Source organism: Xenopus laevis, chromosome 5S (genome assembly GCF_017654675.1).
Source record: "Xenopus laevis strain J_2021 chromosome 5S, Xenopus_laevis_v10.1, whole genome shotgun sequence".
Classification (NCBI taxonomy): Eukaryota; Metazoa; Chordata; class Amphibia; order Anura; family Pipidae; genus Xenopus; species Xenopus laevis.
In genome coordinates this window covers 67,686,160-67,712,929 of record NC_054380.1, presented here as the reverse complement: position 1 = coordinate 67,712,929, position 26,770 = coordinate 67,686,160, and the positions used below count along the sequence as shown (strand labels likewise).

General features: G+C 36.5%; 1 protein-coding gene across 3 annotated transcripts in view; it reads left to right on the top strand.

Annotated features, from left to right (window-relative positions):
* grik2.S (glutamate receptor, ionotropic, kainate 2 S homeolog) overlaps positions 1–26,770 on the top strand; it is a 339,099-nt gene that overhangs the window by 144,447 nt on the left and 167,882 nt on the right. For all 3 annotated transcript variants that reach the window (XM_041564634.1, XM_041564635.1, XM_041564636.1), the window contains exons 4-5: positions 6,684–6,865; positions 16,760–16,813. In XM_041564634.1, the coding sequence (XP_041420568.1) occupies positions 6,684–6,865; positions 16,760–16,813 (236 nt within the window). The remainder of the gene's footprint in view (positions 1–6,683; positions 6,866–16,759; positions 16,814–26,770) is intronic.

Genomic DNA, 26,770 nt, shown 5'->3' with positions numbered 1-26,770 from the left:
ACAGAGAAAGTCTCACAGAAAAAATATTGGTCTATTTCTTTGGACCACTGAATCTACTTCTTAAGTTTGTAAGTGCATTGCTTTTATTGATACAATTTGACTTTGATACAATTGATGGACATTTCTCACCAATTGGTTTTGTAACAATAAATATTTGGTCTACACAATTGTAAGTGCCATTTTATTTGTCTGTTTATGAGCTGCTAGTATTTGCTGGTTAAGTGCAGTAAGCACAGGGTGACATTTTGTCACAGTCGGCACCCTAAATTTAGAACCAATGCTAAGCACCCTGTTTTCGGCTCTTGCTTCTGCCTTAAACAGCCGCCTTTCACCTTGGGAGGAGCCCTCGGCTAGTCGGATGCCGCCAGGTCTTATTAAGAGAGGTGCCAAGCGAAGGGTTCTGAACGAGCAAAGGGGCACAAGGGGAATGCAAAGACTTTTGGGCAGACGGTCATGGTAGAAGGCATAGACAGAATCGTAGTCACATCAAGCCAGGTCGGGGCAGGCAGAGTACAAACGGAATCAGGCAGGCAAGGGTCAAACTCGGAGATGAAGGAGAAGGGATACAGAATAAGCGAAGTCGGATACCAGGCAGGGGTCAGGATACAGAAGTCAGAATTGTCAAAAAAACAGGCAGGGGTCACACCAGGAATCAGATAATAGTCAGAATAATCACACAGAAGCACCAGGAACTCAATACAGATGAACCTATAATGAGCAAAGAACTGCAGCCCAAGTGCGCCATTTAAATCTTTCAAACCTTTCATCACGTCAGCGCAAATGCGCCTACACTGTTCCCTCTAAGCTGTACACTAGTGCCTGCACACACAAAATTTGAGGCCAGCACACACAATAAATTGTGGTGTGTACAAAGACATGAAAGAGAATATTGCTCCTGTGCTTATTGGTTTTGCATGGTTAATAATTCTAAAATACACTTAGGCACTAGTTTCATTAGAAATTTAGTAGAAATTATTTTAGTTACAGGACTACTAAGTAATTTTTTAATGCTGGTCTGTCTTAGTCTTAGTCTGAGTCTTTTTCTTTTTTAATAAGCAAGTTATACTGTTGCATTTGAAAAATCCAGTAAAGCATGAGTTTGTGATTCAAGACTTTTGGCTCTATTTTCTAAAACTAGAAAGCAGTGTTTCTATGCCTACAACCCCTTCATTGTTTCTATGGCAACTATTATTTTTATGTCATTGAATGTCGATTTGTTTTCTATTTCAATTTTCATTTGTGCTCTTCCCTACTTGAAAATAAGGTACCATCACGGCATCATAATGATTTTATGATTTGTTAATGAAATCAAATGAATCCAATCAAATCAGAGCAAATCAGTCTTTTTTCATCTTATTTTCATCAAATTGTTCTAGGAAAGTGCCTATTCTATCAGTAGTCTATAGGCCTATCTATCAATAAAAAAATATTATATATTATTATTATTAATATTATTAAGAAGAGGAAATAATTTGTAAAATTCCTAATATGATAGATTGAATATGAATTTAAGCAGAATTCCAAGCTTAGTCTTTGAATTGGGTAGAGTTTGTAAAATACCTAATAAGGTAGGTTGGCCAGGAATTCAAGCAGGATTCCCAGCTAAATCTTTGATAAATCTTCATCTATATATTAATCTAACACAAATTTAATTTCCCTTCAGGTTTTGTGTTGTTCACTGACTGTTGGAATGAAAAAATAACCTTAGACGCCAGTTAAAACAAGAAGTAAGCAGCAGAAAGGAAGTGTGGATAGCATAGATGGCACCTTTAACTTCGTTTTAGCAGAGCTTTAATTTCATGCCATTCATGCTATTATACATGCCGTTCATGCTATTATACAGAATGGCTCATGTTCTATTAAGGCAGCTTCATCAAAATGTACAAATATGTATAAAATATAGATAACAAAATTGGAAGAAAAGAAAAAAGGAAGCTATTCTCTTATAACTGAATAATAAAGAAAACTTGAGTCATAAAATGAAAGTTGATAGACTGATAACATAAATAGGGGCTGTATACAGATACATGAAACTCTAACCCAAAACAAATCTATATACAGAAGCGCAAATCACAATTAGGGCAGATTTATCAAAGGTCGAGGTGAATTTTCGAATTTAAAAAAAATCTAATTTTGAGCTATTTTTTTGTGTAATTCGACTAGGGAATAGTCCAAATTCAATTTGAATTTGAAAGAAATTCTAAAATTTGAATAACGAAATTTATCATGTACTGTGTCTTTAAAAATTTGACTTCAACCATTCGCCATCTACAAATTGCTGTTTTAGTCTATGGGGGACCTCCTAGAACCTATTTGGAGTCAATTGGTGGAAACTTTTTTTTGGTGGAAAACTTTCGATCGAATGCTCATTACTTCAATTGTTACGATTCGGCCGAACATGTACCTATTCAATCGAAAACGGACTGATTCGACCAAAAAAAAAACTTAGACTTAATTTCGGTTGGTCTTTTTGAATTCGAATTTAGAAGTTTTTTCAATTCGAAATTCGACCCTTGATAAATATGGCCCTAAATGTATCTGTGTTGTTCAGAGAATATGAAAAAATAGCCACTGTTACTTAGTATTCTTCTGTATGCTAGTCTTCCAAGTGGACAGTTGAAATTTAATTAGATTATTATTATTTGGAGGTCGATTATATTCTATACATTTGCATTCTGTCAAAGGAAGGGAGCTTTGTACAGCTGACCAGGATCCTGATCTGACACAGTGAAACAAGGTTAGTTACTTACTTCAAATCTGTTATCTCCAGTCAAGTTGATTAAACTCTGGTATGAACCATACTAGACTGAAATAAAGGTTGGCCAATCAATAATGTGTGCATGTAAAGGGTCATTGGCTAACACAGGCTTCACTTCCACCAAGCAACACAGTTGAGATTTAGCCATCGTATGGTATAGTTTGGTTGTGTAAGTCAGATATCCTAAAGTCTATTTGAAACAGAGTAATTTCAGAGTAAACTTTCCAGGTAGCTAAAAAGTTACTTTTCTTAAAATGAGAATTTCTGGTAATTTGACAATTCCTTTAAGATCCATATCTTTATATAAAATGTGTTTTTGTATGTTTTATAAATATGCTTTCATTGAAAAATAATGCCCAATTATCACTTTGTAATAAAGTGCATCTCACTGTTTATTTTATTGTTTAAAGGGGTGGGTATGTGTGCCTAGTAATTCAGTTTGTGATAGAAATGTGTCTGTCAATCAGTTTCAACTGTTTTTTTTTTTAGTTCCTTCTCATCTGATGAACTGTATGATATTTGATTAAAATGCTCAACAGTGATAGGATTTGTAGAGTTATTGGCTGATTCCCCATGGAGTAAAACCTTTTTCACTAAATCATCTTAATATTTGAATGCTCCTGATAATCTGGAATTCTGAAACAAGCCTGATCATTACTAAAATTAATTTTGGAACCCCATGTACAATAAATAAGCTCTGTATAGTGGTCATACCATTTCTAAATATCTATTGTAATATACTAATTAGCTTCAGTCATGTCCTAGACTTTAAAGGTAAATAAAAAGTACAGATATTAACATACTTTTTCGAGTAATCCAGTGGTCTGTTACTTTTTGCTCTGAAAAAATGGTTGTAGATATTTAAATACTTCTCCTCTTAATGGTGTCTGATACAATTCCTAATAAACCCCATCTTATACAAACTGTCCTGTATGTTTGTGTTTCCATAGAAATGCAGAGCTATTATGCTACATAATATTACATTTCAATCAATTTGCAGCACAAGTAGGAAGCATTTAATGTCTCATCTCTAGAACTTTTCATATTTTTTTGTGTATGCAACTAAAGTGTAAAAACTTGTATTTACTATGTACAATATGCATGCATTTTCAAAATTCATTTTGCACCACTCACTTTTGTATATTTGAAGATAATACATATTATTTAGTTTAACATGCACCACAATTTTGTTCTGCTACTGAAAAAGCGTTATATGCAAAAAAAAAAAAAAGTTTAGTTATTGCCAGTGATTATTTGAACTACCATATTATAATCTTTCTATTTTTACTGAACTTGATTTTGCAAGCAGGTCCCAGTAATTAGCATATCTTTTTGCAATCCCTTAGTGTTACAGTAATTATGTGCATTCCACAATAAACTAACATACAAACTGTATCTTCAAACTAATTTCACTCTATGGAGCTTATAAATATTACATTTCCTCAAATGGCATTCAGGTTTTTTAATGTTCCTAACATTCATTTTTTAATATTGTTGAAAGAAAGTTAACTCCAGAGTGAAAATTAGCATATTAGGCTAAAAGCAATGTAATCTTAATAATTAAGAAAGACTATAGTACCATGTATACACTTATGTTATACCTATGTTTTAACTAATTATATGTTATTTATATGTTATAAGGCAATTTTATGCTGTTTTATTAGTCTACAAAGAATCATAGTTTCATAGAATTTAAACAGAAAGAATTTATGCTGTATCTAAATCACTATTTTAAGATTGGAAGTAGAAATATAATATACCCCAAAATGTCTATTCTCCCTCCAGTTGGTGCCTGTACAGTAAGCTTCAGGCAAATTAGAGATGTACAGTAGCTGTAAAATTGCACATAGCTCTACTTTGTCACACAAGCACAGAAAGAATCTAAAGACTTCTATTTTACTGACAAAGAGGTTATAATATTGGTTTTGTTTCAATACATAGAGCAGAAAATAGTAAAGTAAGCTCTCTAGGGTACTAGGGGACAAATTTACTAATATTAGCATTTTTATTTTTTCACAAATCTTTTTTTTTTCTAAAACTAAAATTTCACGATTCCTTAAGTATAAAAACCATGAAAAACTCTAATACAAAACTGCTCCAAGTAAAAGCTGTCAATGGGAGCTGCACTGATACAATTGGACATTATTTTAGGCTTTCAGGTTTTAAGAAGTTTTCAGATTTGTTTGCTAGTTATTGTCCGTAAAACTAACTTTTTTAGAGATTTTAGAGGTTTTCATATTTTACTATCGTTCAGCTTTTTTTTGTTCGTACGTTTTAAAATCAGATCTTTTACTAACTTTCATGGCATTTGTAGTTTTAGGGAAATAGAGTTTAATTGTGGTTCCAAAAAATAAACATGCCTCCAGGTGGTACAAGTATGGGATCTAATATTTGGAATGCTTGAGACCTGTTGTTTTTTAGATTAAAGGGGTTACTGGAGTGACACATGACAGCCAGTGTGATTTAATCACTATTACATTTTAATACTGGAAATAAAAATTGCATTTTCTATGAATCAGCATGATGGAATGGGGAAAGTGCAGAAGACCATGCTCATTTCCCCTACAACTGTACCCTTGGTTAATATTTTGGTTCCATGGTTTTGGTATTATTGTGCACACCATCATATACTGTACCATGATTATATTTTGGAGGTTAGTGCAAAGGTGTATAGTTTGAATTATAATTATTAGTGTTAGCCATGGGTAAAATAATCAAGTTACTCTTCTTTACTCTTGATTGATAGTTTGGTCAAATATTTGGGTTTGTGCCCTCTTTGCTTAGAAAATATGTTCGAGCTATGCAGATGAGCTAACTGACTAAAAAAACCTGACTCCAGTACAAAGCTGCATGAAGAAAGACTAATTGCTGAAAGAGAGATAGGGATGAATAGCTTGATTACAGCATTGTAAAAGTACTTGATTACAGACTAGCAATAGCGACACTGCATTCTGAGAATTGCAAAAATTAGAATTAAGTGCCAAGAGTGTTGTGAAGTGGACATCACCAGTAGAAAAATTGGGTTTGGGTGTCAAGCCCTAAACCTATAGCCAAAAGGGAGCAGACTAAACAAATTCTGTGAAAGTATGAGCTGGTACTCCATAAATTTCTAACTTGTAGGTCAATTAACTTTATTTGGTCTACATTTCCTTAAAAAAAACCTTACACATTTCATTTAATTTCATATTTATTATAGGCTCTGTCAATTGCCTTCCGGCACAAAACAAGAAAGGCTTTTTTAAAGGACTTATAAACCAAATAAGTACAGTATTATACAGAGAATTAGTAGACTCAGTAGACTAGCCTCTAAAAACTTTCATGTGCAAGACAAAAGTAGATCTCTGTTTTTCAACTGCATTACAAAATGTATGATTGTCTATCTTGGGTTCATGGATATTTTTATTCTTGGAAGAGTGGGTTAAGTGTGCCCCAACCCAGCACTGTTTTGGACATCTAATCTTCAAAGTGGTTCCTATCATTATTTGCCTTAAGGGCATTAAATTGTCTATAGGGCATACGTCTTAAGTGTTCAGTAAAAAAAATATAAGTAAAAAATGTATAAAATAATCCTAAACAAATTGTTTGCTTATATTGATATGTAAAGTTTTTTGCAATTAGAAAATATTTACATCTGAAGGACTATTAATAATTATTTCAATATGTAAAACTGTTTGAAAGAACCACAGGGAAATCAATAAGGTGTCATTTCCTGCCTAAATGAAGGTTGAATTCTGCTCTAATTAGAAATAATGTAAAGAAACAATATTTGAGGACTCTGAAGTAAAATTCCAGGAGCAGTATTCCTCTTTTAGATTTGCAGTAATATCTCCTTTAAAGGATTACTGTATATTTGACATAAAAATATGTTTTAGGAATTCATTGACTTAAAATTCATGTCATATTTCTTTTATTCTGTTTTTTAAAGGCCTTATTCGGCTACAAGAGCTAATAAAGGCACCATCTCGATACAACTTAAGACTCAAAATCCGTCAGCTGCCAATTGACACTAAAGATGCCAAGCCACTACTGAAAGAGATGAAGAGAGGAAAAGAGTTCCACGTTATTTTTGACTGCAGCCATGATATGGCAGCAGGTATATTGAAACAGGTAATACATATTTTTATGATTTTTATTGTACATTAAAGATTTACCCCCATATGTTATAAAAAAAAAACCACTAACTTTGCACAGTAGCAGTAAACCATAGCAACCAATAAGATATTTACTTTAAAACATTAAATTCCACCTGTGGATTGGTTGCTATGGATTGCTTCTTCTGGGCAAAGTTCTTTTTATTACATTACCTAATTTTATAGCATCAGGTCATGTTATGGCAAATGCTGCACTAGAAAGAAAATATTTACACTGGGAGTACAGGGAATGATGTCATGTTATCTTCTTCAAGGGTTGTGCTTCCCTTTAAGTTGTGGAAACACAAGTAGATGTATTGATATTGTTTTACCACTGTTGTCTATACAACCCTGATACTCCTGTGTAATAGATTTCCTGCTTGTGTCTGTCATGCAAAATGAATAGGGATGTAGCGAACTGCCGATTTGGTGTTCGCGAACGCCGTTCGCGAACACCGGCAAAAAATGCGAATGTTCGCGAACAATTTGCGAACTTCGAACACCCGCTAAAATCGTTCGATTCGAACGTTCGAAGGATTTTTCATTCGAATCGAACGTTCGAAGGATTTTAATCGTTCGATCGAAGGATTTTCATTCGAATCGAACGTTCGAAGGATTTTAACGTTCGAACGAATGGAAATCGTTCGAACGAATGGAAATCGTTCGAACGAATGGAAATCGTTCGATTTTAGCGGTCGAATGGTCGAATGGTCGAACGATTTGTATTCTAATCAAAAGCGAACTCAAAATGCGAACGTTCCCAAACGTTCGCGAACATTAGGCGGACGCGAACGGTCGAAGTTCGCGCGAACAAGTTCGCCGGCGAACAGTTCGCTACATCCCTAAAAATTAAATGGTTCCCTGCTGAAGAACAGGAATGAGATGAGAGAGTCCTTGAAATAAGCTCTTGGAGACATAAAAATGGATCTGTTTGATATTAAACAACAAAATTCTAAGGATGGCACATCAAGAGGCCCATTTACTTAGCTCGAGTGAATGAATGAATAAAAAAAACTTCAAATTTCGAATGTTTTTTTTTGGCTACTTCGACCGCGAATGGGCTACTTCAACCTTCGACTACGACTTCGAGTTTGTATCAAACGATTCTAACTAAAAATCGTTCGACTATTACACCATTCGATAGTCAAAGTACTGTCTCTTTAAGAAAAAACTTCGACCCCCTAGTTCACACCTAAAAGCTACCGAAGTCAATGTTAGCCTATGGGGAAGGTCCCCATAGGCTTAGCTAGCTATTTTTGGTCGAACAAAAATCGTTCGATCGATGGATTAAAATCCTTTGAATCAAACTAATTGAAGGATTTAATCGTTCGATCGAACAATTTTTCGTTCGATCAAACAAATATCGCTAAATCCTTCGACTTCGATATTCAAAGTCGAAGGATTTAACTTCGACAGTCGAATATCGAGGGTTAATTAACCCTCGATATTCGACCTTGAGTAAATTTGCCCCTAAAAGTTTTGGCATACCCAAGTTGAATTTTTTTTTTTTTAATAAATAGCAAACACGACACAAAACACATATTCACTTTTTCCTTATACAGTAGCATGATGGAAAATCTTTCTAAAATTTACATGAGCTGTTTTATGCACAGCTGTTAATTGCTTGTAAAATATTTTATGTTTTAGCACTGATTTGTGGCATGATATACATTTTCTGTGAAATTAAACTGTATCCGAAGCTCCATGAACTCTAAATCTATATCTACATTATAGTAGTGCTTACAATCCTCAGATACATTGTAAATAACTAAAATGAATTATGTTATTAATATTGCAGTAGTCTGGCAGTAGGTAGCCTTTTATTTAACTTTATTGTCAGCTAAAAGAACTTATCAGTAGCAAAAATACTGTAAATGACTAAATACACAGTTTTATGTGTAAGTGTTTAATGTATAGTTAATATTTTAGAGTTGATGTTTTTGAAGCATTTATACATTGACAAACCTTGACAGTAATCGCAACAAATATTGATAATGTTTTTTTTCCTTCAACAATAATATCTATGCCTTATTGTTTTCAGGTGTAGTAAACTTACCATCAGATATGCCAAGTTACCAATTTAGATATGGAAAAAAGATCGAGAGGCATAAATATCTGATTACCCTGGGGTTTGTACTTAGCTATTTATACAATATTTGTTGTTCGGTTGTTACATATCTCAATGTAGCGTCCTGATTTTCGTCCATTCTCTACACGATTTTGCCTTTTCTCCGAATAGGAGCATGTGTCTCCATATTTTGGGAGGATTTGGGAGCGTTGTTATTCCAAGTAGTTGTTATTCTATTCTGTTACTCTGAGCTCTTGTTTGAAGTTCAAAGCATGTGTTAATATGGAACTGGCAAACCACCGAACTTTCTGTAACTGCTTAAAAATGTAATGATACCATAATTACTTCTGAAACACTGTATTCTTATCGAAGGTTTGCATTTCTTGCTTTTATGAAAATCTTCAATAAAACTTGCTAAGTTTAAAAAAAAAAAAAAGATATGCCAAGTTACTAGAAAGATATAGGTAGGCAGTTGCTTACTGGGCTACAAAATTTACACCATATTAATTCTATGAAAGACAAATCAGCACTACATAATAAATATGAGATATGCACAAAGCAACATTCAACCATACTAGCACTCTAGATTGTCATTTTAAGATTTTCTAGGTCATGTCTGTAAATTAGCTCTAATCCCTTTATCTTGCTTTTGGCAACAAGAATCCATAAACAGGTTAGGAGTCAAAGCCAGGGGAAACAGTAGCAGGAACAAGAAGGATAATAACAGTAGCACAGGGTGAAGGGCACAAATCCAGAGAAGTGGAAGGTCCAAAGGTCCAGAAATGGAGAGGAAGAGGCTGAAATAGGCCCTTCATTTCAGGATTACTGGCACCTGGCCTTAATGAGATGGGAGGCTGATATTGATGTATTGTTGCCAGTAAGTAGTATGTACCCTGTGTAAAGAGGATAACGATTATTAAAGGGAATACAATATTTATGAAAAAGTAAGTATAAATCTCAGACTTACCCAGTGGGTAAATGATTTACTTCATTATAAACAGAAAAATGCTCCAAAGCAAAAAATTACCCTCCTTATGTACTGTTTGAATGAAAATCCAAATGCCATAATGATACCTCTTATTTTTGTAAAACAAAAGATAAAATAAATACTATTGTATTTGGTTAAGATTGTGTTGTTTACAATTTTATTTTCAAATATTAATTAACTTTTTTTAGCCTACTTTTTATTTTACAATATCTGAGTCCATATTATATTTTGCCTACTTGGAAAATGACATTATTATTAAAAAACCAAAAAGTAGTAAAATGAATCTCTCAGCTTTATAAGTGCAAGGTATTCCAATATTAATTTGTAATGATTTTTTTTTTCTTTTACCTTAATAAATACAACAATAACATTGCATATAATAAAAGTCAAGCAAAATTATAAATAATATACAACCTTTTTTTTAATTTGAGAATTTGTACTCCTTTGACACAATGTGATATTTATCAATTTAAAACATGTTATGAGAGCACAACAGCATAAGAATCATGTTTCTGCCTGCCAGTGTATAACAAACAGCTTCAAAAGCTTGATGAATAGTGACAGATAGACGAGGAACAGTATAGGTCAAACCTGGCAATTTCAAGGTTTTTCTCTTGAGAAATAATTCTAGTTTGCTTCTAGTTTGTATCTTAAAGAAACTTGTGAGATGGGCTTAAAATCTAAGTTATTTAATGTCAATATACAAAATTTTTGCTTGTGAACTTTGTATTTTTAAGACTTGTTATATTGTAAGTAGGTTTATTTAATTTCATTTTCATTCCGTAAACTATGTATTTATAGCTTATAACATCCCTTCTGCACAATGCATATTTGCATTTATATGTGTGATTGAAAGCTAGCATATTGCCTGAAATAAACCTGGAAATTCTCCATGTGTATTAAAAACAGCACTTTTATTATACATATACCGTATGTTTCTGTTGCTAAAGGAGATGCTTCAGTACAGCTGACACATAGAGAAAAAAAATTTTTCAAGATTTATTATACCCCAAAGCTGCTAACAATTTGAATATGTGTAGTAGAAGATTGAACAGCACCACCAACTCTTCAAGTAGTTAAAAAGCCTTTAATTATGCTTTTGTGGGCATCACCGAAATGTTTCAGACCATTCGGCCTTTTATCAAGCTGAATCTGAAAAAACCTGTTGTAATCATGTAAAAGTCAATGGAAGAGGTTCCTTTAACCATCTAAATACAGTTGTGATCATAAGTTTACATACCCTGGCAGAATTTATGATTTCTTAACCATTTTTCAGAGAATATGAATGATAACACAAAAACTTTTCTTTCACTCATGGTTAGTGGTTGGCTGAAGCCATTTATTGCCAAACAACTGTGTTTACTCTTTTTAAATCATAATCACTACACAAACTACCCAAATGACCCTGATCAAAAGTTTACATACCCCAGTTCTTAATACCGTGTATTGCCCCCTTTAACATCAATGACAGCTTGAAGTCTTTTGTGGTAGTTGTGGATAAGGCTCTTTATCTTCTCAGATGGTAAAGCTGCCCATTCTTCCTGGCAAAAAGCCTCCAGTTCCCGTAAATTCATATGTTATCCTGCATGAACTGCACATTTAAAGTCTCCCAAGAGTGGTTCAATGATATTGAGGTCAGGAGACTGAGATGGCCACTCCAGAAACTTCACTTTATTTTGCTGTAGCTAATGACAAATCGACATGGCCTTGTGTTTTGGATCATTGTCATGTTGGAATGTCCAAGTAAGTCCCATGTGCAGCTTCCAGGCTGATGAGTGAAAATTTTCCTCCAGTATTTTTTAATAACTTACTGCATTCATTTTGCCATCAATTCTGACCAAATTTCCTGTGCCTTTGTAGCTCACACATCCCCAAAACATCAGTGATCCACCACCATGTTTCACAGTAGGAATGGTGTACCTTTCATCATAGGCCTTGTTGACTCCTCTCCAAATGTAGCGTTTATGGTTGTGGCCAAAAAGTTCAATTTTACTATAATCACTCCAAATTACTTTGTGCCAGAAGGTTTGAGGCTTATCTCTGTGTTGTTTAGCATATTGTAAGTGGCATTTGCGTAGTAATTAGGGATGGGCGAATTTTTTCACCTTGTTTCGCTGAAAAAATGACGCCCATAGACTTGTATGGCGTTGTGCGTCTAAATAAAAAGACACGCGTCAGAAAAATACTGCGCGCGACAAAAATTTTTTTGACGCCAGTAGACTTTAATGGGCATTGGCAACATTTTAGATGGTCTACCTGACCATAGTTTGATTTCAACAGAACTCCTAATTTTCCACTTCTTAATTAGAGTTTGAACACTGCTGATTGGCATTCTCAATTCCTTTTGATATTTTCTTATATCCCTTTCCTGTTTTATAGACTTCAACTACCTTTTCCTGCAGATCCTTTGACAATTCTTTTGCTTTCCCCATGACTTAGAATCCAAAAAACATCAGTGCAGCACTGGATGAAAAAGGCAAGGGTCTGTCAGGAGTCGAGAAAGTCATTATACACACCCACTAATTACAAGCAAACAGATCACAGGTGAAGATGGTTACCTTTAATAGCCATTCTAACCCTTTTGTGTCAAGTTGTGTGCATGTTATCAGATCAAATCACCAGGGTATGTAAATTTTGATCAGGGTCATTTGGGCCATTTTTGTAGTGTAGCATACGCAAATGCCACTTACAATATGCCAAACAGCACAGAGACAAGCCTCAAACCTTCTGGCACAAAGTCATTTGGAGTGATTAGCCTAAAATTTAACTTTTTTGGCCACAACCATAAACGCTACATTTGGTGTGCATGTTATCAGGCCAAATCACCAGGGTATTTAAACTTTTATCAGGGTCATTTGGGCCATTTATGTAGTGTAGCATAGGCAAATGTCACTTACAATATGACAAACAGCACAGAGACAAGCCTCAAACCTTCTGGCACAAAGTCATTTGGAGAGATTAGACAAAAATTGAACTTTTTGGCCACAACCATAAACGCTACATTAGCTTATGGTTGTGGCCAAAAAGTTCAATTTTAGTCTAATCACTCCAAATGACTTTGTACCAGAAGGTTTGAGGCTTGTCTCTGTGCTGTTTGGCATATTGTAAGTGGTATTTGCGTAGTAATACCTTTCTTCTGGCAACTCAACCATGCATCCCATCTTTCTTCAAGTGCCTCCTTATTGTGCATCTTGAAACAGCCATACCACATTTTTTCAGAGAGTCCTATATTTCCCCTGAAGTTATTTGTGGGTTTTTCCTTGCATCCCAAACAATTTTTCTGGCAGTTGTGGCTGAAATTTTAGTTGGTCTACCTGACCGTGGTTTGGTTTCAACAGAACCCCTAATTTTCCACTTCTTAATTAGAGTTTGAACACTGCTGATTGGCATTCTCAATTCCTTTTGATATTTTCTTATATCCCTTTCCTGTTTTATAGAGTTCAACTACCTTTTCCCGCAGATCCTTTGACAATTCTTTTGCTTTCCCAATGACTTAGAATCCAAAAAACATCAGTGCAGCACTGGATGAAAGATGCAAGGGTCTGTCAGGAGTCGAGAAAGTCATTGACCTTTTATACACACCCACTAATTACAAGCAAACAGATCACAGGTGAAGATGGTTACCTTTAATAGCCATTCCAACCCTTTTGTGTCAAGTTGTGTGCATGTTATCAGGCCAAATCACCAGGGTATGTAAACTTTTGATCAGGGTTATTTGGGCCATTTGTGTAGTAATTATGATTTAAAAAGAGTAAACACAGTTGTTTGACAATGAATGGCTTCAGTCAACCACTAACCATGAGTGAAAGAAAAGTTTTTGTGTTATCATTCATATTCTCTGAAAAATGGTTAAGAAATCATAAATTCTGCCAGGGTATGTAAACTTATGAGCACAACTTGTATGTTTTTTGCCTTCATGATTTTCGGGTGTTTGATGCTGGTTCTTTTCTCAAAAACTCAAATAGTTCAGTTTTTCGGCAACAAACTGGACAAAATTAAATCTGTTAAATGGTTTATGATTTTTTAACGTTTTTTCCCAACACGACTTTTTGACCGGACTTCTTTATAAATAAGCTAAATTCATGGATGGGCATTAACTCAAGTTTTTTTTTTTTGTAAAAATCGCGAGAAAGTCGAGTTTTAGTAAATAACCCCAATATTATTTAGAGATTCTTCCCTGAATCCCATATTTTTGTATCAAATTTTGGTTGGTATTATGAATGGGACTAAGACTGACTCATGCAGATGTTATAAAAGTTGAATCATGTATCGTCAAACATTAAATTTTTCGACATATAAGCTCTGTAAGGGCAGTGGCAGTGACGAAAATGCCTCTCCATTGAAAGTAACTGAACTCATCTGCAGTAAAACCAACATATCAATTAATTCTTTCAAAGCAGCTCGCCGTTGGTTTTAACGCCATATCGCAAAGAGGCATTTTTGGGAGATTTGTCACCCGCAGTCGTGCATTAATGGATGACAAATCTCCGATGGACCACTGTCCAAATAGAAATCTAACATTCTTCACGATCCCTATCTTTGACACTGATTCCTCAGAGAATGTTAGATACCTAGAGCATAATGATTAGAGGACCATGTTAGCAAATTGAAAAAAATATACAATATTTCTTAAAGGCATCTACCGTATATACTCGAGTATAAACCGAGTTTTTCAGCACCCAAAATGTGCTGAAAAAGTCTACCTCGGCTTATACTCGAGTCAGTCAGGTCAGACTCACCCAAACCACATCAATTGTGCTCATTAAATCTCCTCCATTGCCCCACACAGCTGCCTCGTTCCTGGCTGCCGGCAGCCATTTTCCCTGCATTACCGTATACATTGTTGCTTCTGTAAATGGGCATGCCCCTCCTACTTGACCTCTCCATTCAGTTTGAGGGGGTGTCCAAACTACAGCCTGCTGATTTGTAATTGGGCCGCAGCCAGGGCCGGATTATCCAGCAAGGCAGGTGGTTTTAGCGGCACGGTACATCGCCTGCCTAGCTGAAGGGGCCTGGGCAGCCGGGCTACCATTGAGGAGAGGATCACCTGCATATTAAAAATATAAAAAATTAGTTCTGTAGATGGCTGAAGTTTTACTGCTCCAAATCTAATTTTACATCACTTGTCTACTACTACTGGTTCAGAGAATGGGCATTAACACTCGGGGGTTGATACTTATTATTATGGAAAAATTTACTGAGCTGTAACGATTTTACAGAGCTCTCTCTCCTTTAATGCTGTAAAGTATAAATACAAGATGTCCTTCCTGAATGTTTAACATGTAGTGGTGTACACACTCAAAATATATGATAATTATATTAGCTTTGCTGTTTGATTAGATTTTTTTGGTTGCCAAATTTAGGAAAACTTACCAGCACCCTAGGCTTATACTCGGGTCAATAAGGTTTCCCAGTTTTTGTAGGTAAAATTAGGTACCTCGGCTTATACTCGAGTATATATGGTAATAAATGACTAGAGACATATAGTCAGTACAAAGTCAGCACCCTTACTCTTGTTACAGGAAAAACAAAAAGATCTTATCTTTTTACATTACTATACTATACAAAGATTTCTCTTAAGGTGCCTGAACCTTATTCAAGGTTTACCGGGACTATCTCTTTTGTTTTTTGCCTAGGTGACTAAAATTCTCTGAGGAATCAGTGTCGATTTGTTGCCCACTGTTGCGCATAAATAATCATGGGTGACAAATCTCCCAAAAATGACTCTCCAATGGAAATAACAGAAATCCCCAACAATAAAAACATATTGTAAGCTGGCTGAAGTTTCCTCCCAAGGCGTCATCGCACGACTTTGAAAAAACAAAGCAATGTGTTGGTTTAACCGTTGCCAATTTCAATTATTTCCAATGGAGAGCCATTTTTGTAATAATCGGGGGCAACAAATCTCCCTGTCTGCCACAGCCCTAATAGAAATCTCACCTTGTTCTCCATCCCTATTTTCGACACTGAACATTCAGAGAATGTTAGACACCAAGGGGGGAATGTAATAAAAGTCAGTAACGGGAAAACTATTGCAATGCGAAAAGTTATGCCTTTGCGTGAACAAATTTTGCTTTGCACAAATTTAATATAGCTTTTGCGAACCCGGAAACTGTTTAGTGTCCACTTCCTACAGTGGAAGACCGTGCAAATTTTATAGTTTGCGCCAATGCGCAGTAAATGTAACAAAACTTCTTACTGAAAAAGTCTTATGTTTACTCCAAAAGATTACAACACCTTCAAGCACTTCTTAAGAGTGCACAATTAAAATTCGCAATGCAATAACAGTTTAAGGAACAATTACATTGCAATATGTGGATTTTTCTCCTTATTGGTGCTAATTGTTTTGCTCTTTTCCACTTTTATTACATTCCCCCGCTACAGCATTATGATTAGAGGACCATGTTAACAAATAGAACACAATTATATACAACATTTCTTAAAGGCATCTAAGTGACTAGAGAGAGATAGTCCTGGTAAAGGTTCAGGCACCTGCAGAAAAATATCTTCGTACAATAACGGTGTAAAAAGATAAGACCATGTAACAAGAGTAACTGTAACCCTGTACAAAATCAGTGGGGCTCTTTATTTTTATTACCACTGGTGGTTGGCTTCACTTTCATTAATTTCCTGTCTTCTACGTCTGTAACATACTATAGGCATATAAATAATTTGCAATGATCTTATATTGAAACTTTACAAATAATATTGTGGATATAATATTATAGATAACAGATTGCAAACTTGGTTTGTTCTATACTAACAACAGAAAACTAAATATTTGACAAGTAACCTGTGATTTCTTTCTTTAACAGGCATTAGCGATGGGTATGATGACAGAATATTATCATTATATTTTCACAACACTGGTAAGTCTTTTTATAATATTATTTAAAAAATCAGAGTATTTATTCCCATCAAATGGGAAATGCATGCACATTATGTATAAAATAAATGTCTGGCATTGTAAACTAACATGTTAAACATGATCACATATAAGGAAATTAATAGGTTTTTAATGACAATGAAAATATTACATGATAGAACAACTAAATATTCTTTCTGCATATGGACCAGAGGAGGAATCAATACATGGGGTGTGAATGGGTGTGGGTGGTGGGGGTTGGTGAGCTGCAGTGTTTGGAGACTGCACTAAAATTAGCTGTGTCTATTTGTTGACTTGGAACCCAGAAATTATTTAATTGTAGCATGGCAGATGGCATGAAAAATTAATTGATTTATCATTTGCTCTAGTTATCCTGAAGTTTTCAAATACAAAACTAAATACCCTTTTCCTCATTTTGTAGTCTGCATTATCTGTGTACACCTACAGTACATCAAAATATTCTTTAGAACATTCATAGACTACGTTATAATATTCCCCATTTTGCTGTACCTTAGTACTATACTATGCTATAGCATAGCAATTCCTCTGTGTCATTCCCCAAACCATTCACTTAATACCTCTAAGGCAAAAATTTGAATGGAGGGAAGAGAGAATGTGTGTTTACCATAGAAAAGTGTGACAAATTAAAAGCAAGAAGATGCAAGATCTATGGAGAAATTCCAGAGATAGTGCCCCATAGTGTGTGTGTCTGTGAAAAAAAGTTGCACCCTGTAATTGGTAATAACCAGGCAACTCTAATAGGTGTAAATGAAATTTCAGTAAGTTTCAGATAGTATGTATATGAGCAAGGTTAAAAAGTAACGTATGCTATCCAGTGTGTGTATGTATCAACACCTCACACCAAAAGCAGATGTAAGCCTTACAGGAATTCCTATAGTGTATTAACCTCTTAGGGGGAGGTAGTATGCGCTCCGGAACTACTCACAATTAGTTTGTAGAATTATTCGTGTTAAAATATGCGGCAGTGTTCTCGTCAGAGTTCGCTCTGTTTCCGTAGCGTACCTAACAGGCGAGATCTAGATAGTGTAGAACTGACATCGTAAGGTGTAAGCGGAAAAGATTAATTGCGCTTACCAGATGAAGGAGGTAAGAGTAGCTTATATTGAGGATTGCAGGGAAGTCGGTTGTAGATTTCTTCTGCTGGAACTGAAACGCTTTCAACGGCTCTGGTTCCCAGTGTCAGCTATGCTGCGGGAAACCACTTGCTCCTCGTGTCGGCTGTTGTCGGCTCTGGTTCACAGTGTCAGCGGTGCTGCCTGGAATCCACTTGCTCCTCCTCAAACTCTGGTGGCCATGTCAGTGATACACTACATGTACTTAAGGTATCATCAGGGATTAATACCACAAGTCAATAGTATAATAAGATAATAATTTATTAGTAGTAGTAAAACAAGTTTACAGAGCTCTAATAAAATAAAATCCTAACACCAAATTCAATTTAAACAGCTTTTAGAAACAGCTTTTAGAGAGCCCTACAGGGCATGTAGGGCATTTAAACTTTGGTGACATTTAATTTACATATGTAAGCAGGAACGGGCCAAGGTATTTTGGCACCCTAGGCAAAGGCTTCAATCAGTGCCCCCCCCATCCCGTCCTGCATTACCATTTCACACCTTACCATTCATATTGGCCCCTGTACCTGTGCCAGCAGCCATCATATTGCCCCCATTTGTAACTGAGCTAATGGCAGTCAATCACTCAGATTGACCCCAAGCCCCCAATCTGTACCTGTTCATCATATTGTTACCCCCAATCTGTACCTATACCAGTGGCAGCCAAAAAAATCCATCTTATTGCCCCTAATTTGAACTTGTGTCAGCAGGAGCCAAAAATCCATCAAATTGCCCCAAACATCTGTGTACTTGTGCCAGTAGCCACCATATTGCCCCATATTATAACTGAGCCAGCAGCAGCCAATCCCTCATATTGCCCCCAATCTGTACCTGTGCCAGCAGCAGCCAAATATCCATCATATTGCCCCAAATCATCTGTTTACCTGTGAAAGTAGCAGCCAAGATATTGCCCACAAATATGTACCTGTGCCAGCAACTGACCAAGCGGGAGGTTTGGAGTGCTTCTTCCCGCAGTATGAATCACGGGCAAGAGGGGGTTGGAACAAGCGGTTTATAAAATTGAAAAACTATTAAAAATCAGGGTTCAAAAAAAAATTCCCCTTAAAAGTGTGCCCCCCCATGATTGCGCCCTAGGCGGGCGTCTACTCTGCCTACCCCTAGTTCCGGCCCGAGCTTTCTTGTTTTCAACAATTTTAATTTGTATTAATAAAAGGTAAATTCTAAGTTATTCAATTCCCTGGCTATCCAATCTCATACTTATTACATCTTGTTATGTGGTGCAACATTTTCTTATAGACTATGGGGTGATACCTGTGGTATGGTGTTTATACAAATGGCCTGCGGGTGTCACTGTGCATACACAGGACTTTCTGTACAGCTTAAAAGTGAAAGTTACTGTTGTGTTACTGTGGCAACAAGGATGGTTCTTCTACCTCTGCAGCAGCCTGCAGCTATTCTTCCAAACCCTGGTGAGCCTACTACTGTATACCCTTTACTGCTTGGATCTGTATGTTTGAAAATTACATTATTGCTGCTGACCAAGGGGAGATTTCTGCTGCTATAAAGCGTGCTTTACTTATTCACTGCCTGGGAGCAGAGGGACAGCGTATATTGTATATATTACCATTACCTGATGATACTTATGAAACTGCTCTTACTGCTATAAAGAACTTTTTCGTGCCAAGAGTAAATGTTGTTGCTGAAAGATATACATTCTCCCAACCTGGACAACGTAATGGTGTATCCACAGAACAATTTGTAGCAGCTTTGAGAGAGCTGGTTGTTACCTGTGAGTTTGGGAATCTAACAGATGAAATGCTAAGAGACCAAATAGTGAAAAAAAACAACTCACCTCGCATTAGAGAAAGACTGCTCCTAGAGCAGGATTTAACCCTTGCAAAGGCTATTACAATTCCTAGCCAAATTGAAATAGCAGTGGCAGAGGCTAAAACTCTCAGTCAGGGAACTGATGGGAATGTACAAATTGTGAATTCAACACTGTGGCCTAATAATGCACAGTCACAGCCAAAATACAGTGCTAAGGAAAGGGATTCACCTACACTGCAAAACCATGCAGCAAATGCAAATAGAAAATACTGCTTTTGCTGTGGTTCAACACAACACACTGCAAATCATGTTACATGTCCTGCAAAAGCTAAACGTTGCCGTAACTGCACAAAAGTAGGACATTTTGCTAAGATCTGCCGTAGTTCTGCTAAAGATGTTCATGAAGTCACTACTACAAATGTCACCGTAAGTGTGGATAAAGCTGGTGCATTTATTCCAGACAAGTTTATATGAACTGTCAGTGTCAGTACTGCTTCTGCTGACAAGGCGCACTCCATTAACCTGATGCTTAATACAGGTTCAGCTGTTTCTATACTACCAAAGGATATTTTCTTGAAATACTTTGCAAAAGATCCGCTTGTTGCATCTGCCCTGAAACTGGTCAGTTGCTTAAAGGATCCAATCCCTGTGCTTGGTTGCTTGCCAGTGACTGTACAATTTGAATCAAATACTGCAAAATGTGACTTTTACATTGTGAATAAGGGTACTGCTATACTTGGAAGGGATATTTTTGCTGCATTAAACCTACAATTAGTTGATGGTCTCATTACAGCCAGTGTCTAAAATTTCACCACAAAGCAACACTTCACTGGGCTGTGCAAAGAACTTTGTACAAATATTTAAGTTGAGACCAGATGTAAAACCATTACCATTCCCTGATTCAGCATGGGAAAAATTTGCTATTGATATTATCGGTCCTCTTACAGATGCTCCTATAGACTGCAGATTTGCTATAACCTTGATAGACTATTACAGTAAATGGCCTGAAATTGCATTTGTTTGTCATATAACATCAGCTACAGTAATAACATTTCTGTCTACAGTCTTAAGCAGAGAAGGTAAACCAAAGGAGTTAATATCAGACAACGGACCATAGTTTGTCTCATATGAGTTTGAATCCTTTCTGAGAGAGAGGAATATTGTGCATAGGAAATCTAAAGTGTATTACCCACAAGCACATGGAGAAATCAAGCAATTCAACACAAGTCTGAAAGACGCACTACAGACAGCAAATCTTACTGGGAAATCTTGGAAAGTATTTACAAAAGAGTTCCTACATAACTACAGAGCAACATGCCATGCAACAACCCAATCATCTCCAGCTGAATTATTACATGGCAGACAGATGCGCACTAAGTTACATGTTGCAGACATCAAACTTCCACAAAATACTGTGCCTACAAAATCATGTACTGCTGACATTGTGAAATGTCAACAAGCCAAATGCAAGGCTTATACTGACAGAAAACGTGGTGCCAGAGAAGTTCACTTTCAGCCTGGATCTTTAGTCAGAATTAAGAAACCAGGAATACTGAAAAAAGGACAATCTAAATTTACTACACCACTTGAAGTGAGACGCCAGCGAGGACCATGCGCATATGAACTGTCTGATGGACGCATATGAAATGCAAGTCGTCTTGCTCCTGTTAGATATGACTTTGGAGAAGCTCCATTTGATGAAGGACATTTTCCTACTCCTGATGTCAACTGCAATAGGCCTGAAGAAAGTGAACCTATAAGGCATACTGAGAGAATCAGAAAACTACCTGCATGGACCAAGGACTTTGTGATGTGAAGAATGTATAATATTGCTTTAATATGTATACTGTTTTATTATTGCCGTTATTATAGTTGTCCAAATGCTTTCCTACTATGAGGGGAATATGTGGTGTTTATACAAATGGCCTTCGGGTGTCGCTGCGCATACACAGGACTTTCTGTACAGCTTAAAAGTGAAAGTTACTGTTGTATAATGCCTGCATGACTCTGATAATAAAGCACTCTGCTCATCCTCGGCTACCCAAAACTTAACAAAATGGATCAGTTAAACAGAACAGTTTAATAGATTTTATATATCTATCAAAATCAATATTTAGAATTTCCCAAACTTTCAGGATTTTACTAGTGATGAGTGAATCTGTCACGTTTCTCTTCATTTGCGAAACTGCAGGAAAATTCATGAAACAGTGAAACGCATTGAAGTCAGTAGGCAACAAATGTTTTTACGCATGCAACTTTTTTTTACCTATGGCTTTTTTTCTCACTCCAGATGCAATAATTTCAATGGCAATTTCTTCTTGTGCCAACTTTTTTGTCTCTGCAACTTTTTTGTCTTGGCAACCTTGTTATTTAAAGCATTAAAGTCAATGGGCATTTTTTCTCAATTTTTTTATCATTCCAAATGTATTAAAGTCAGTGGGCATTTCTTGTCATAACTTTTTTGTATCTGAGGATTTTTTTGTCTCAGTGACTTTTTTTCCCACAGTTTCATGAAAAAAATTGCAGATAGCAGAATTTCACTGCAAATCCATGCCTGGTGAAAACATTTCACTCATCGATAATCAGTACATGGCAGTCAAAATAATTCACTTTTTACATTTGGTTTGATGAGAGTTAATATTGATTTAATCTGATTTTTCTAGAAACACAAATGAGGCCATTACAATTGATCCAATTATTTCTAAATTAATGTTAGAATATTAGAAGTTGTTTTGATCATAATGGAATGAATGAAATCAATTTGCCCCACAAATATCATTTATAAATATGCCCATATTTTTGCACTTTTCCCACTGTATACCATTTCTCATCAAAACACCTTTTACTTGAGCAAATGGTTGTCTTTATACATAAAATGATAGTTTAATACTCTTTTCGGACAGTTTTTTCTTTTTCAGTGAAGATCATCTCTGACTTTCTATTCTGTCTTTAATTTGACTTTTATCAAGATCCTCTAATTTCCTATAACTATTGTAGTTTTATTTACTCCAATCCATCATTAAATTTGGCTATGGACATCTCATCTTTTGAGTCTCAAAATATATACATTTCTAGTTCTTTTGTAATTAAATCATATCATTATTCTTACCTTTAGACTACATGCTCCAAAAGCTGGTTTGTTTAGTTAATGCTATGCTACTCCTTTCAAAATTGTCATTACTATTGTCTAATGTATTCCCATAGGGTTTATCATTGTTTTAGATGGATATAATGTGCTGATTGTGTGATTTTTTTTTTACCCCATCAATTTTTATATATAAATATATTGTAATTAATGTAAACGAGCAGTTGTCTTTTTGTGTAATTAGGTTTTCCCACACCAATATTACATTCCTAGATTACAATCTGTTTGTTTTTGTTTTGTGCATGTTTATTACATTCCACTTAGGTTAAGTGACACCCTAGGGCCCATTCACTAAGCTCGAGTGAAGGATTCGAATGAAAAATACTTCGAATTTCGAAGTATTTTTTGGGTACTTCGACCATCGAATGGGCTACTTCGACCTTCGACTACGACCTTCGACTTCGATTCGAACGTTTCGAACGAAAAATCGTTCGACTATTCGACCATTCGATAGTCGAAGTACTTTCCCTTTAAAAAAAACTTCGACCCCCTACTTCGGCAGATAAAACCTACCGAAGTCAATGTTAGCCTATGGGGAAGGTCCCCATAGGTTTGCTAACCTTTTTTTGATCGAAGGATTTTCGTTCAATTCGAAGGATTTAATTGTTCGATCGAACGAAAAATCCTTCGATCGATCGAACGAACGTTTAGCGCTAAATCCTTCGACTTCGAAGGATTTCAATTCGAGGGTCGAATTTCGAAGTATTTTTAACTTCGAAATTCGAACCTTAGTGAATCTGCCCCCCTGTGTGTGGATATGGCTTCTGTTTGTGCAGTTCCTTGGATAAGCTGATCCTCTCCCCTCCACAAACAGGGTGTCACTTAACCTAAGTGGAATTTACTACACCATATAGTGTTCTTGATTTCTCTGTTGCCTCAGGGCAGATCCTCATCTATGATTGTAAATGCCATTGACATACTATATGTACCACCTTAATTCTCTACCATATATCATATAATATATTGTCCATTATCAATACTATAGTATAGAATTAGCTCTGTTAACAAAATAATGATGGTATTGGGTTGCTAATATTGCAAACCCTAGTGATGCTTGACAAAAGGGAGTGCCCCGAAACGTTGCACTGCATTATATAATATAAATTAATAAGCCCTGCTTACTTGATTCCTGTGCTGGTGAATTTCTAAAACCCCTAGTGATGAGCAAACTTTTTTTTCCTCATACAGTTTTACAGCAAAATTTGTGTTTTTACCAATATCCAATGTTTTTGAAAATCCACACTAGAATTTCACCATCCTTTTTATTTTGTCAAACCCCCTCCCTCTATATGCCGATGGCATTATTAGGATTTCTAAATGTGTTTTTTTTTTGCCAGGAAATGCATGTTTTTGCCCCAGAAACACACATCAGTGGCATTATTATTTTGTTTTGGAGGATTTTTTTTTGCCTGGGAAAAGACGCAGAAAAATTCCCATTCATTTGAATGCATTGGGTGAATACGTAATTGATTTTATCATCGCTTCATAAATGTTTTGGTGATGCGCAATGGACCAGCTCACTTATCATGAATACTCTCAATCCTGTAATTTAGAAGAAGAAGCCATTATCTAAAAAATAATCCATATAGAGTTTACTGAAAAGATCTCATTGAAAATACATTTTCATTGCACAAATCATCATGCCTCTAATTTATCTTATGTAAAATCATTGATGATGATACATGCTGTATACTGTATTCTAACAAAACATTTTAACTACAGTAGCAGAAGTTGTACGTGCCCCAGTCACTTCTTTACACTTGTCTATCAAATGTAAAGGCATTTTTGTTCTAGAGCTATAGTGATTCATATGTGTGTGTATATATATATATATATATATATATATATATATATATATATATATATATATATATATATATACACCCTCTGGTTTGGCGCCAATTTTTTCACTTTAAAAGGAGTAGTATAGTGTGTAATGATTCACGTCCTGATGACGGCCCAAGTAATAGAACCGAAACATTGAAATAAATCACTATTTTTTTACTAACAAGCCTTAGGTGTGCGGTTCTTTGGCAATGTATGTATACTGGTTTTGACCAGCACCCAGGTAGCTGTCTCTATCGGTTGTGAGTGCACCAGGCTTGACTAGTATATAAATATATTTTGGCTCCATTACTTGGGCCGTCATCAGAACGTGAATCATTACACACTATACAACTCCTTTTAAATTGAAAAAATTGGCGCCAAACCAGAGAGTATGATGTCATCAACCCTTCATAACCATGTTAAAGGACCAGTAACATCAAAACATTTGTAAAAAAATTTGTTAGAATACAACAAAAAAAAACCACCAAGACAAATTAAAATTTCAAAATTGCAAAGCCTTTATTAAGAAATAACTTACCGAAACTCCACTTCCTGCCCTCTTCAGAAACGGCGATATGGCGACCATCCATAGTGCGATGCTGGATTTGTCCTCCCTGGCTAGCTCCCATAGTCTACTGACAGCAGGAAGACGGTGCTGGAAAGGGGACGGCTGGATGAATAGCTGAAGTGCCTGGTGTGTTCCCGGAACATCCTTGTGCAGAGCAGTGCGCCTCTGGGGAGATCTTGCGGGGACTGCAGCAGCAGGTGATTCTTAGCGAGACATCGCAGACATCGCTGATTGTCCCTTTATCCCCTCTGGGCGCATCTATCAGCGCGGAGAGTTACTTCCCTCGGATGCTTAGCGAGAGTGCCCCAGGCGGGGGGCCCCGGGGTGCTTCACATGCAGGCGGCAGTTGTGGCAGTGACCGGGAGCTGAAGCCGGAGTGATGAGGCAAAAGGAGGGGACAGGGGAGTGCTGATAAACCTAAAGGGGGAAGAGGGGAGCCCCGGTGATGAGGCATTTGAGTGGAACCAAAAGGGGGAATCGGTACAATCCCAGCAGCCTCTCCCCAGAGCGGGACTAAGGAGGCTTCCGAGCAGCGGCGCGATGCAGATTACAATCCGTGTATGAGAATGGCTGAGTGCTGCTGCTGCCTGTGCAAAAAGTGTGCGGCTGTCATTGTGCGCTCACTCTTGCGCCTCACACAGACACCGGCCCGGCACCAGCCGCACACCGATTCTTGTATCTGAGCGATGTAACTCTCCTGCGCTGATAGATGCGCCCCAGAAGGGATGAAAAGACAATCAGCGATGTCTGCGATGTCTGTGTGCCCTGCCACCAGCCTGGGGCACTCTCGCTAAGAATCGCCTGCTGCTGCAGGGCCGGGTTAGTAGGAGGCTGAGTCCCCGCAAGATCTCCCCAGAGGCACGCTGCTCTGCACAAGGATGTTCCGGGAACACACCGGGCACTTCAGCTCTTCATACAGCCGTCCACTTTCCAGCACCGTCTTCCTGCTGTCAGTAGACTATGGAAGCTAGCCAGGGAGGACAAATCCAGCACCGCACTATGGATGGTCGCCATATCGCCGTTTCTGAAGAGGACAGGAAGTGGAGTTTCAGTAAGTTATTTCTTAATAAAGGCTTTGCAATTTTGAAATTTTAATTTGTCTTGGTGGTTTTTTTTGTTGTATTCTAACGAATTTTTTAAAAAAATTTTTGATGTTACTGGTCCTTTAAGACAACAAATCATCATTATCCCAATGTGTTTATCCAAACTACTTAGTGCATCCAATAAGGTCCATACGGACTACATAAAGCAGATTTACCTAGGGTCGAATATCGAGGGTTAATTAACCCTCAATATTCGACTGTAAATCCTTTGACTTCGAATATCGAAGTCGAAGGATTTACCGCAAATAGTTCGATCGAACAATCAAATGAAAAATCGATCGAACGATTAAATCCGTCGAATCGTTCGATTCGAAGGATTTTAATCCATCGATCGAACGATTTTTCTTCGACCTAAAAATTGTTACAAAGCCTATGG